At 51.7% G+C, this 11,796-nt stretch overlaps 1 protein-coding gene across 2 annotated transcripts; it reads right to left on the bottom strand.

The window, feature by feature from the left end:
• Nucleotides 1-6,677: 6,677 nt before the first annotated feature.
• PSMB9 (proteasome 20S subunit beta 9) lies at nucleotides 6,678-11,712 on the bottom strand. 2 transcript variants are annotated; one of them, XM_040988714.1, is made up of 6 exons: nucleotides 11,497-11,712; nucleotides 9,251-9,318; nucleotides 8,459-8,590; nucleotides 7,680-7,809; nucleotides 7,351-7,492; nucleotides 6,678-6,852 (listed from the first exon to the last, which is right to left on the bottom strand). In XM_040988714.1, the coding sequence occupies exons 1-6, from the start codon at nucleotides 11,554-11,556 to the stop codon at nucleotides 6,725-6,727; spliced, it is 660 nt and encodes a 219-aa protein (XP_040844648.1). In that variant the 5' UTR covers nucleotides 11,557-11,712; the 3' UTR covers nucleotides 6,678-6,724. The 2 variants fall into 2 exon arrangements, with proteins under 2 accessions (XP_040844648.1, XP_040844649.1); XM_040988715.1 differs by lacking the exon at nucleotides 11,497-11,712 and adding an exon at nucleotides 9,418-9,865 and having other exon boundaries at nucleotides 9,251-9,357.
• Between the last annotated feature and the right edge of the window lie 84 nt (nucleotides 11,713-11,796).

Here is an 11,796-nt window from a genome sequence, read left to right as displayed (position 1 = left end):
ATGTTCTGCAGCTCTTCTCAGATGCAATAACAGGGAGCTGGACTGGATGTGGAGCAGCCAGGACTCGAACCGGAGCCCATGTGGAATGTTGGCACTGTAGGATGTGGCTTTTACCCACTACACCACAATGCTGGACCCAAGATCAGTGGCTGTCCAGCCCAGCTCACCCACACATTCACAGAGATAATCAAATGACTACTTTTGTTTTAACTGCTCAGTTTTGGTTGTGCGTTCACAGTGTGTCCTCACCGTCTTGCTGACACACACGGCCTCTGTGTCCATCACCCTGGTCCTACAAGCAACGGTCCCTATGGGTCTGCAGGACAGCGAGCCAGGAGAGGAGCTGTTCGACCCCAGGGTTTGCACACTCGATCTGGCTCAGCACCTCAGAGTCCCTCCAATCCTGCACCCGACACGGGAGGCCTTTCCTCTCCCCTCCCCACTTCCCGTTCCCTTCTCCAAGCTGGCCCCCTTCCTGTGTCTCCCAGGCCAACAGGTGCAATGCACCAAAACTTTTTTTCTTCTTTCTTTCTGCTTTTAAAAAAATCTTTTTCTTTCTTTTAAAATTTTCTTTTTGATATTGTTTACACAGTGGAAAGGGATGATGCGCATGTGGGTCTCTGATTACGGTGGGGAGGCTCAGGTATGGAGGAAGGTGGGTGGGGCAAATATTTCAGGTTTTTCTTCTGCATCTGCTGGGAAGGAGGAGGACAGGGAGCCAGCTGCTCCTTGCTGTAAACTATGTCAGGACTTGGATGGGGGGTGGTCATTTAACAATGCCTTGGAGACCCCATGTGGGGAAGAGCGTTCCGAGGGTGAGAAGTTGTTGGTTTTGTTGCTCCAGGGTTGAGAAAATCTTTCCAAGGTCTGTTGATTGACCAAGTCCACTGTAGTGCATTCACAGACCCAGGAACATGCTGCTAACTTGGCAAAGAGAATTGTCCAACCTGTTCTTATTTTTTTTTTAAGATTTATTTTATTTTTACTGGAAAGTCAGATATACAGAGAAGAGGAGATATAGAGAGGAAGATCTTCCATCCGATGATTCACTCCCCAAGTGAGTGCAACGGCTGGTGCTGTGCTGATTCAAAGCCAGGAGCCAGGAACTTCCTCCAGGTCTCCCATGTGGGCGCAGACTTTGGGCCGTCCTTGACTGCTCTTCCAGGCCACAAGCAGGGAGCAGGATGGGAAGTAGAGCTGCTGGGAGTAGAACCGGTGCCCATATGGGATTCCGGCATGTTCAAAGCGAGGACCTTAACCATTATGCTAGGCCACTGCACTGGGCCTAAGAATTGTCCAACCTGTTCTGATTTCCATTCTCTGATGAGGCACTCAGCATCTTCTGCTGGCCTAGCATCTGGACATGCTGTCCCCTGCACAGGCGTCCAGTATCTGAGGAGGCTCAGTGTTGTTCCATGCACTCCGAGGTCAGACCACATATCCTGTGATTTTCCTTGTGGCCGGAGTCTGAGTTCAGTAGTCTAGTCTGGGAGTCTCCTAAGAAACCTTGTCTGGAGTGACCTCAGACTTGACTCTTGTGTGTACCAGCCAGTGCAGGGTCAGGTTTGGCCTGTCACCTACATCAGCCAATGCACCAAGTTGCAGCTTGTTCATTTCAGCCCCATATCTCCTGAGAAGCAACGGGTGGTGCGACCCAGCCCAACCGGCTTGCCTCGCACATACCAGTGGGTGCTGCAGCCTAGTAGGGGCAACTCTCAATAATCCCCTCAAGGCCCACACCCAGCCCTAGTTTTTATATGTGCCAGCTTTTGCTGTGGCCTCGTCAGGTCCATTCCACATTTCATCTGGCTTTTATACACACCCATGGGTGCTGAGCTTAACTCAGCCTACTCCATCCCAAGAAGGGGCCCACACATATACCGAAGGGTATCACTGCCTTGTCCAGCCTGAGCTGCCCACAGCCCTGCTTCTTGTGCTCACCAGTGGTAGATACAGTGCCCACCTTGACTGGCCTGCACCCATTCTGGCTCCTACCAGTGTGTATGGGCATAGTTACAGCCTAGCCCACTCTGGTCTGCCTCCAGACCTAGCCTACACACATGCCAGTGGGTGCTGCAGCCTTGCCAGCCTGGTCTGTCCACAGCCTTTGCTCTTGCACACACCACTTGGAGCTGTAATCCAGCAGGGGTGTCTCCAGAATTCCCCTCCTAGGCCCATTCCCAGCCCCGGGGTCTTGTGCATGCTGATGGGTGCCTTGACCCATCTGGGGTTGGCCCACCCCCAGACTCAGCTCTTACTGGCAGATGTTGCAGCCTAGCCCAGCAGGGTGTGGGGCTTATCCTGTCCTGGCTCGTGCTTGCCAGTGGTGCTGCAGACTTGTCCGGTCTGGCCCACTCCCAACCCTGGCTCTTGTGCTGCCAGTGGGGGCTACAGCTTAGCAGGGGTTTCCCTACCAGGCCTGCTCTTAGCCCTGGATCTCGGGCACGTCCGTGGGTACAGTGACCATGCTCAGCATGGTCAGCCCTCAGTCCTTTATATTTACTTGAAGGGCAGATTTGCAAAGAGAGAGACAGGTAGTCATCTGCTGGTTCACTCCCCAGATGACCACAAAGGTCAGAGTCAAGTCAGGCTGAAGCCAGGAGCCAGGAAGTTCTTCCAGGGCCCCTACATGGGTGCAGGGGCCAAAGCACCTGGGCCATCCTCCACTGCTTTTCAGGCAATCAGCAGGGAGCTGGATGGGAAGTGGAGCAGCTGGGACAAACTTACTTAAAAATCTTTATTTATTTTTATTTGAAAGATAGAGTTATATTGAGGAGAGACAGGGAGAGAGATCTTCCGTCCACTAGTTCATTCCTCATATGCTGGTGCTGGGTCAGTCCAATCCAGGAGCCAGGAGTACCCACGCGGGGTGCTGTACCACATTGCAGGTCTAAAATCCGTTTTATTTATTTATTTATTTTTAAAGAAACATCTTTTGGTTTTGTGGCTCTTCACTACCTTGTTTTTGTTCTCTTTTTTGTTATTTTCTGTTCTTATTTTTATAGATTCTTTTTCCTCATATTGCTATAGCTTTGTTCAACTGTTTTTTTCCCCTAAATTTGAGGAGGCATTTTAAGTCATTTAATGTTGAAATTTCTGGTTCCAATGAATGTATTTGAAATTTTAAAATTCTAAGTTATCCTAATGTTTCTCTGTGAGATATCTTAGCTCAATGCACCATAAGGCCCACTCGGTTACTCTGCCTTGCAAATAAATATTTTGCTTTTCTTATTTTAAAAAGCTTTATTTTTATTTTCGTTTATCCTTCAAAAGAAAGTGTTAGAGAGAGAGAGAGAGAGAGATCATGTGTTTGCTGGTTCACTCTCCAAATGGCTGCAAAGGCCAGAGCTGAGCCGGTCTGCAGCTGGGAGCCAGGATCTTCTTTTGGGTCTTCCATGTGGCTGCGGGAGCCCAAGGACTTGACTCATCCTCCCTGCTTTCTCAGGCTAAGATGCACTGCTGCTCATATGGGATGCCTGCATGAAGCTGGAGGATTAGGCAGATGTGCCATCCTGTGCCCCTTTTAATTTTATTCAGAAGACAGATTCTTCTAGAAGAAGGAGAAGAAGAAGAAGGAAGAAGAAGGAGGAGGAGGAAGAGGAGGAGGAGGAAGGAAGGAAAGAGTGAGAGGCAGGGAGAGAGATGCCATTCATCTACCAGTTCACTCCCCGAATGGCTGTGATGGCCAGGGCTGGGATGGGCCAGGCTGAAGCCAGGAGCTTCTTTCAGTCTCCCGTGTGGGTGCAGGAGCCAAAGCACTTGGGCCGTTTTCCACCGCCTTTGTAGGTGTGTTAGCACCGAGCTGGACAGGAAGTGGAGCAGTGGAAACTTGAACTGTTACTCAAATGGGGCCAGAATCACAGGTGATACCTTCACTCACTATGCCACATCAGCTTAACATCTGGCTCTAAATGAACTAATTTTCCTTCTGTCTGCCTTTTTAAAATCTTATTTTTATTGGAAAGACAGATTCACAGAGAGAAGGAGATATAGAGAGAAAGATCTTCCGTTCACTGGTTCACTCCCCAAGTGGCTGCATGTCCGGAGCTCAGCCAAATTGAAGCCAGGTGCCAGGAGGCTCCTCTGGGTCTCCCATGTAGGTGCAGGATCTCAAGGCTTTGGGCTATTCTCCACTGTTTTCTCAGGCCACAAGCAGGGAGCTGGAGGGAAGGTGGAGCAACTGGGACACGAACTGGGGCTGATATGGGATCTCAGTGGATGCAAGGCGAGGATTTAGCCACTACGCTATCGCACTGAGTCTTTTTGTCTGACTTTTTAAGTTCATGATATTTATCAACTTTCAGATTACACACCAGGAGAATTCTAAATGTCCTTTTGTTATTAAGTGTTTGTTTTGGGGACCAACACCATGGTTTAGTAGCCTAAGACTCTGCCTGTGGTGTTGGGATCCCATTTGGGTTCCAGATCCACCTACAGCCCCTCCACTTCCAATCTAGCACCTTGGTAATGCACCTGGGAAGGCAGCAGCAGATGACCGGGTCCCTGAACCCATGGAGGAGGCACAGAAGAAGCGCCAGGCTACTGTCTTCAGATTAGCTCAGCTCCAGCCATTGTGTCTGTTTATAGAGTGAACCAGCAGATATAAACCCTCTTGCTCTCTGTCTCCTTCTCTCTGTGCGTGACTCTCTCTTTCAAATAAAAATAAGTAAAACTTTAAAAAGGGTGCTTGCTTTGAGAGTTAACCTTGCCCTGCCTCCCCAGGGAGCCATGCACCTGAGGCTTCCAGTGGAGTTGGGCAAGAGTGGAAACCCTCCTTGGGGTGGGGTTGCTTCTCAGGCTTCCCCTCTTTAGTCTCCTGGTTTCGCCTCTTGTGCTTTGTAGGCTCCCAGAATTTCTAGCTGGGTTCAGTGATACAGGGACACAGGGTTTTTCCCCTTTCCTCTCCTCTTCTCTCCTCTCTCTTTGTAAACTCCATGTCCCAAGTATTCCACAAAGCCAATTCACCGCCCTCTCCAACTTATTTTTGTCTGAAAAGCAGACAGACACAATGAGGCATCTTCCATCCACAATGAGGTTCACTTCCCAAATGCACCCCATGTGGATACAGCTCCTGGTTCTGGGTCAGCCTGAATTCAAGCCATACCCCACACTCTTGCGCTGTTATCTGCTGCCTCCCAGGGTGCATGCGGCAGGAAGCTGCGATCGCCAGGACTGGAAGCTGTTGACCTGACACCGGATGCAGGTGTCCTAAACAGTCACTTAAATGTGACATGAAGCACCAGCTTCGTGAGATAAGTTCTCAAACTATTATTTTAAAATTCAAAATAAATTAAACATCATCAGAAGCAAGGCTTTTGTAACTTGAGATGTTTCCAAGCTTCTTTGGTTTAGCCCAAGCTCCTTCTGCCATGGTACCTTGGTTGATGTAACTGCTTAATCCTTAGCAAAATGGCATTGTGTGATGGCACTGTGAGCTACCTTAGAAATCAGCAACCGTTTCTCTCCGCAGGAGAGGAAATGAGGGCTCACAGGAGAATGGGTCCCACCATTCAGGAAGTGCCTTGCAAGGAGCGCACCAGCTGCACTTTGTGTAGCACAGTTATTCAGGCATCTGCTAACAGCTTCCTAACTGCCAGCGCGTTGCTGGGCTGATGGTTACAGACGTCAAGGAACAGGTGACATGCAGAGCTCCAGGCAATGGACAGTTCTGCCTGCGGGTAGAAGGGAGGGATGATAACCCTGAACTCCAGACCCTAGCCTTGAACTGTGGTCAAGAGACATAGTCTTTCTAAGCCCCATCATCCCTCAGTAGATACCTAAGTAGGGTGTTTTTAAAAAATGTTTATTTGAAAGGCAGAGTGACAGGTGGAGAAGGATAGACACAGAGAGAGATCTTCTATCTGCCAGTTCACTCCCCAGTAGGCCACTACAGTCAGATTTGGGCCAGTCTGAAGCTGGGAGCCAGGAGCTTCCTCCTGGTCTTCTAAACAGGTGGAGGGTTCCAAGGACTTGGTACCATCCTCTGCTGATTTTCTAGGCCATAAAGAGAGAGCTACATCGAAGTGGAGTGGTTGGGACATGAACTGGTGCCCCTATGGGATGCTAGCACCACAGGGTGGAGGATTAGCCTATTTGTCACTGTGCTGGCCCCCCAATCCTGCTCCTCATGCAAGCTTCCAGAAAAGATGTTCAGCTTTTTTTTTTTTTCAATTTGAGTTCTACAGAGATACACTTCATAAAGCATTTGCCCAATGACTTTTTAAATTGCTTGAGTTATTGTTATTACTCATTGAAGGTCCCATGTGCCTCCTCTCCAAATGCTGAAGTGTTGATTTGTAATGTGAATGCATACGCTGGGGAAGGAGTTCTCTCCCACGTGAGCTTTCTGGTGCTGCTGCCTCTGTGTGTGGCTGTCTCATCCGCCATCAGTCTCAGCCTTAAAGGAAGGCGTCCCAACTCCTCAGTTGCATCCTCATCACAGTGAGGCTTTGTGTTGACTGTTCTATCTCGCAGTCACTCAGTACGAGATGATCTGCTTGGTTAGATTCCTTTCTACCTCTGGTATATCCAGGCTTCAGGCCTGGGAGTGAGGGACAGAAATGCAGGCTGACCTCTGGCAGGGAAGCGGTTCCTTCCTAAGCATCATCTTCTGGAGCCCCTCTTCCCCATGGACCACACATCTCACAGAGCCCCTGTTCCCCATGGACCACACAGCCTTCTGCTCCTAGAAAGTTTATTACAAAACAAGAAAGTTGAGAAGGCATCACTCATCATAAAACTTGGGCAACTCGTTGCCCAAGATCACTCGGTGGTCCACGCCGGCAGCGGTGATGGTGACCAGGTAGATGACACCCCCACTCGAGCCATCCCGGTTCATGGCCAGAGTGATGGCTGCAGGGGGTTTGGGTTGGAGACAAGGAGAGAGAGATTTAGCTTCCAAAAATGTCCTCTTCCCCTCTGCCCTTGGCCATTCCCAATTCACTGCAAACTCATCTTCAAGAGAAGTGAAATTGGTCTTGTGCTGATAAACTGGCTTAAAAAAAAAAGCTTTCCCATGTAGCACCTGCTGACATTCATGGAGGAAGTACTTTGATTTCAGGCTGCAAATAGCTTATCTAGCAGGGCACAGATCCTTGGCTGGGTAACAATCAGCTCCCAGGGACTGGGCCAAGTTGTGCCAGTATGCCACTAAATACACCTCCCTGGTTTTTATGCTGCCCACCCCTCCCAGCCTGGTTTACTCAGAATCTCCCGATGTGCCCCTTTCTGTCCACACATCCCACCGAGTTCCCCATGTGAACGTTCAAGTCCATGGCTCCTCCCTGCTCCTCACAGTCTGCTTCCTTCCCCATCACAACCCTCCCTGGACCCTCCCATCTGGTGAGTTACCATCTGTGGTGAAGCGTCTGCATTCCTCAGGGGACATGCCTGGCTTGTAGGCCGCATCCACGTAGCCATAGATGTAGGTGCTGCCAGAGCCGCCGATGGCAAAGGGCTGTCGGATGAGCATTCCTTCCAGGGTACCGTACACCTGGTGGCGGTGATGGGGACATTGGTAGGTGAGTCTAAATGGCCATCAAGCCTCCACTTCCTGCTGTGAATCTTTAGTCACTCAGGTCCCTTATGGTGGGGACTTCATTGTGCTTTCCATTGCTAGAATAACATAGGCCTTCTGCCTCCCTCTGTGGGACATGAGGACCCCTGTGGGAGGCACCCACCTGGCCCCCTTGCTGCTGGTCCCAGCCAGCTACCATGAGGTGGGCCGACAGGTCCTCCCGGTACTTGTAGCTGATGTTCTTTACCACGTTCGCAGCAGCCAGAACGAGTGGAGGCTCCTCCAGTTCCAACCTGCAGGAGGGGTAAGGAACAAAGGTGGGGATAAAGTTTCTAAGTCACAGCCTCTCTGCCATCACCATCGTGCCTGCCAAGTGATACTTGGAACCCAACACGGCAATAGTTCAAACTCCGCTTCCCTCTCGCGTGTGCAGGGGACTATGGGGCTGTGCACCACCAACTGGTAAGAAGCTTCCAACTGCTCACCCCTGCTTACCCGGCCCCACCCACCTGCCCCTAAGGACAAGCTTCTCTTTTGACTGCAAGAACCCTGCCCTTGTCGGTCAAAGCAGATAAGCTTTAGTTCTGCCTCAACGACCGACCGTGATTTCTCAACGTAATTGCCTGACGTTAGAGTGGTCTGCGCCGTTAGTTTCTTCCTAGTTATATTAGGCTGAGATGGATCTTTTTCAAATGCTTTTCATATCAACTATCTGATTCGGAACATAACCCTCTGGTGGGGTAGGGTTGTCCTATTTCTCTGGTAGGTGCAGACACAGGTTTAAGGAGATTTGTGCTCCAGTTCAAAGCTAACACAAGCGGAAGCCCACACAAGAACTCCTTATTTCCCTGGGCAGCGCTCCCTGGCAGAGGTCGTGGTGTAAGGGCTTGCAGGCTGGAGCAGCTCCTGTGGGCATGGAGCATGCAGCCCAGAGTGTCATACCCATGGAGCTCCAGCTGGTAGGCGGCCATGTCAGCAATGGCCTGGGCATCGGCGGCCGAGCCCGAGAGGGCACAGTAGATGCGCTGGTGGAGGGGAGATAGCTTGTCAAACACCCGGTTCACCACCGCCTGTCTGAAGAAGAGTCTACAGTCAGCAGGGTCAGTCACCCGAGGCTTTCATGCTTATTTGGCAAGAGAACAGTATGATATGCAACGATTGGATCAAACTGGGGAAAAAAATAAACCATTTCAAATAAATGCATTATTACAAGTATTAATAAAAATTAGACTCATTCGGAGCCTTTGATTGCAAAAATAGTAAATAAAAAGTGCCTCCTCCCAATTTTTTTTGTTATTAATCATCTTGAAGGACTGTGTCATGAGCTACAAAATGTAGTGTAAATAACATGGACAGGGATCCCCAACTCTCGTTTAGCACATGAGGACGCTGGGTGGGAGGGGAGAAAGGAGACAAAATGAATTCAACTCATGGGAAAGGGGGAAATTCCATCTCCGGTTGCAGAGACTATGGCTTTTATTCTTAAATTCATACAGAAGCAGGGCTTCCCCAGGACTGCCTCCTGTTCACCTCGGGCCTTGTCCGTGGATGTGCGTCCCTGGACAAATTCAGCACAGGAACGGGCCACACAAGCATGCATAGCCCAGGGCCTCTGCCGTTAACACAGAGGCTTTTTGCACAGATAGTTCCATTTCTCCATGGTGTGGGTCCCTCAGTCATTTAGTGGATGAATAAGGGAGACGCAGCTCAGCGCTTGTCTTCCCTGGCACTCACCCTGCAGACACTCGGGAATCAGAACCCACCACGACGCCCCCATCAAACTCCACCGCCATGATGGTCGTCTGCAGACACATAGGGAGAAAGTGTCAGGCTCCAGGGGCCTGGGTTCCTTATGCCATGGTTCCAGGGGCCTGGGTCCCCCATGCTGTGGCTCCAGGGGCCTGGGTCCCCCATGCCATGGCAGATGAAGCACCTTAAGAGAGGGCAGGTGGCTGGCTAAGGTTGACCAGTAGCCCAGGGCACAGCTGGCTCCAGAGTAGGCTCCAACTGCATTGAGTGCTCTTTCCACTTTCTCTGTTACTTCATCCAGTTCCAGGGGAATGTCCCAGCTGGTTGCTATACAGCACAGCACTGTACTGTATCCCTCAGCCTCTACTCTCCTCCCTGGGGTCCTCTACAGAGGGGCGCTGGGATGATATCCTTGGAGACAGACATGGGGAGAGGCTCAGCATCCTCCCCCTTGCCCTCCATTTACTTACAGACGAGCTCCATCAGTGTACCATGCAACGAGTGGCACTGAGAGGTCACCAGCTGGTACAGCTGGGAATCAAAGCTGGAGGGAAGCAGCAAGGAAGGCACAAGATGCTTTAAAATACAAGATTTTGGCATGGTGGCTCAAAGGCTAAATCTTGCATCTGCCAGGATCTCATATGGTCACTGGTTTGTGTCCTGGCTGCTGCACTTCCCATCCAGCTCCCTGCTAATGGCCTGGGAAAGTAGTGAAGGATGGCCCAAAGCCTTGGGACCCTGCACCCGTGTGGGAGACCTGGAGAAAGCTATTGGCTCCTGGCTTTGGATCGGCTCAGTTCCTGCTGTTGCGGTCATTTGTGCAGTGAATAAAATGATGGAAGATCCTCATCTCTCCTCTCTTCTTAAATCTGATCTGCCTTTCCAGTAAAGATAAACAAATCTTTAAAAAATATAAACAGGTTCTTGGGGCCAGTGTTGTGGTATAGTGGGTTAAGCCTGAGCCTATGACACTGGCATTGTGCATGTATGCCAGCTTGTATGCAGGCTGTTCCACAGCCGAACCAGTTCCTTGCTAATGCAGCTGGGAAAAGCGGCAGAAAATGGCCGAAGTCCTTGGGTCCCTGCACCCACATGGGAGACCCGGAAGAAGCTCCTGGCTTCAGCCTGGCCCAAACCCTGACCCTTGTGGCCATTTGGAGAGTGAACCAGCAGATGAAGATCTCTGTCTCTGGAACTCTATCTTTCAAATAAATGAACCTTTAACAAAAAGAAAGGTCTCACTTTACGAACTCTCTGACCAAGAGGTGAACAGACACCCATCTCAGCTGGGACAGGCACCTGCACCAAGAGAGAAGCCACCCCAGGGAATCTGAGCTAATTTTGAGAGATCGGGTCACTGAAAGATTGAAGGAAGCATGAAGGAAGTGACGCCACCCTTTGATTTTTTACTTTTGCTTTGGAAGAAAATGGAAAAACCGTTGACTTCAATGAGGAAGCGGAGTCCTTCAGAAGGCAGATGACGTGCCCAGCGGCACAGAGAAGGAACAGCAGAGCTGGGACTAAACCCCAGGGCTAACTCCTGCCTCTGCCTCTACTTCACTTCTCATTTCTCTGTCTACTTGGCAGCCAGCTCCTTCTGCTACAATCCTCAGCCTCCACAGATCAGCCCATCCAGGGGTAGCTCCACTTATGTGTGACAAAGCCGCCCCCCAGCCAAGAGTGTCATGTGAGAGCAGAAGCCAGCCAGCCTTGGGGCTGTCACAGGTGTGGAGGCCCCCTCCCCCTTCCGCCAGGTACCGGGGGCTGCTGCCACTGAGCCAAGCTGGGGAACCCGTTATCAGCGCTTGGGCTGCGGGCTGTCCAGGCCTCCACCAAACGCCCATAGCCGTCTCCACGTTGCCAGCAGCACCTCGTCCTCTCCTGCTGGCACTGTCCCTGAGCCCCCACCTCTGGTTTAACTAGCCCCTAGGAACTAGATCAGAGTGAAAGCGAAAGCAGTTCAGCGCAGCTTGCCCTGACTCCTCTAGCTCAAAGTTAAAGCACTGCTCGACTCCGGCCCCAGCCTAGGAGAGTGGGGGGACGAGACCTTTCCTCGACCCTAAACCACCCCCTTTCCCCAGAAGGACCTCCTAGGTCCGGTACGCAGTGCAAACGCCGGCCGCTACCAGCAACTTCCCCCGTGCTTCTGTCATTCTCTGCACTCCTCGACGTTTCCCCGGCCGCGCCACCTCCTCCGCCCCTCCGCTTTCCCTCCAGCCCAGGCCCATTACCCCGGTGTGCACTTCGCCGGCCCGGGGCCAGTCCCCCGCAGGTGCTTCAGCCCGCAGCATCCCGGCCGCCTCTGACACAGGTTCGCAGCCCGGCGGAGCGCGCAGGTCAGCGCTCGGCCGGCGGTCCCGCCCCTCGCCACGCCCGCCAGAGGGCGCCCGTGAGCTCCGGCGGGGGCGTGGCACCGGGCGCTAACCCGAGCACCGCGGATCTGCCCGGAGACTGGTGACGCGCCGGCCGGCTCCCGGCGTCGGTGGGAAAACTGGCTCGGGGGGCTCCGCGGAGCGAGGGAGCGCGCTCCG

This window comes from Ochotona curzoniae, unplaced genomic scaffold (assembly GCF_017591425.1).
Source record: "Ochotona curzoniae isolate NIBS_2020 unplaced genomic scaffold, NIBS_Ocur_1.0 contig_4968, whole genome shotgun sequence".
Classification (NCBI taxonomy): Eukaryota; Metazoa; Chordata; class Mammalia; order Lagomorpha; family Ochotonidae; genus Ochotona; species Ochotona curzoniae.
This window is presented reverse-complemented; position numbering and strand designations above follow the sequence as displayed.

Bases quoted from the DNA above. Each gene is read 5' to 3' on its own strand.
- PSMB9 (XM_040988714.1), bottom strand. From the start codon at position 11,556: ATGCTGCGGGCTGAAGCACCTGCGGGGGACTGGCCCCGGGCCGGCGAA. The intron at 9,319-11,496 runs GTAATGGGCCTG...ATGTGTCTGCAG, and splicing joins CCGGCGAAGTGCACACCGGG to ACGACCATCATGGCGGTGGA. The intron at 6,853-7,350 runs GTAACTCACCAG...AACCCCCTGCAG, and splicing joins CAGACGCTTCACCACAGATG to CCATCACTCTGGCCATGAAC.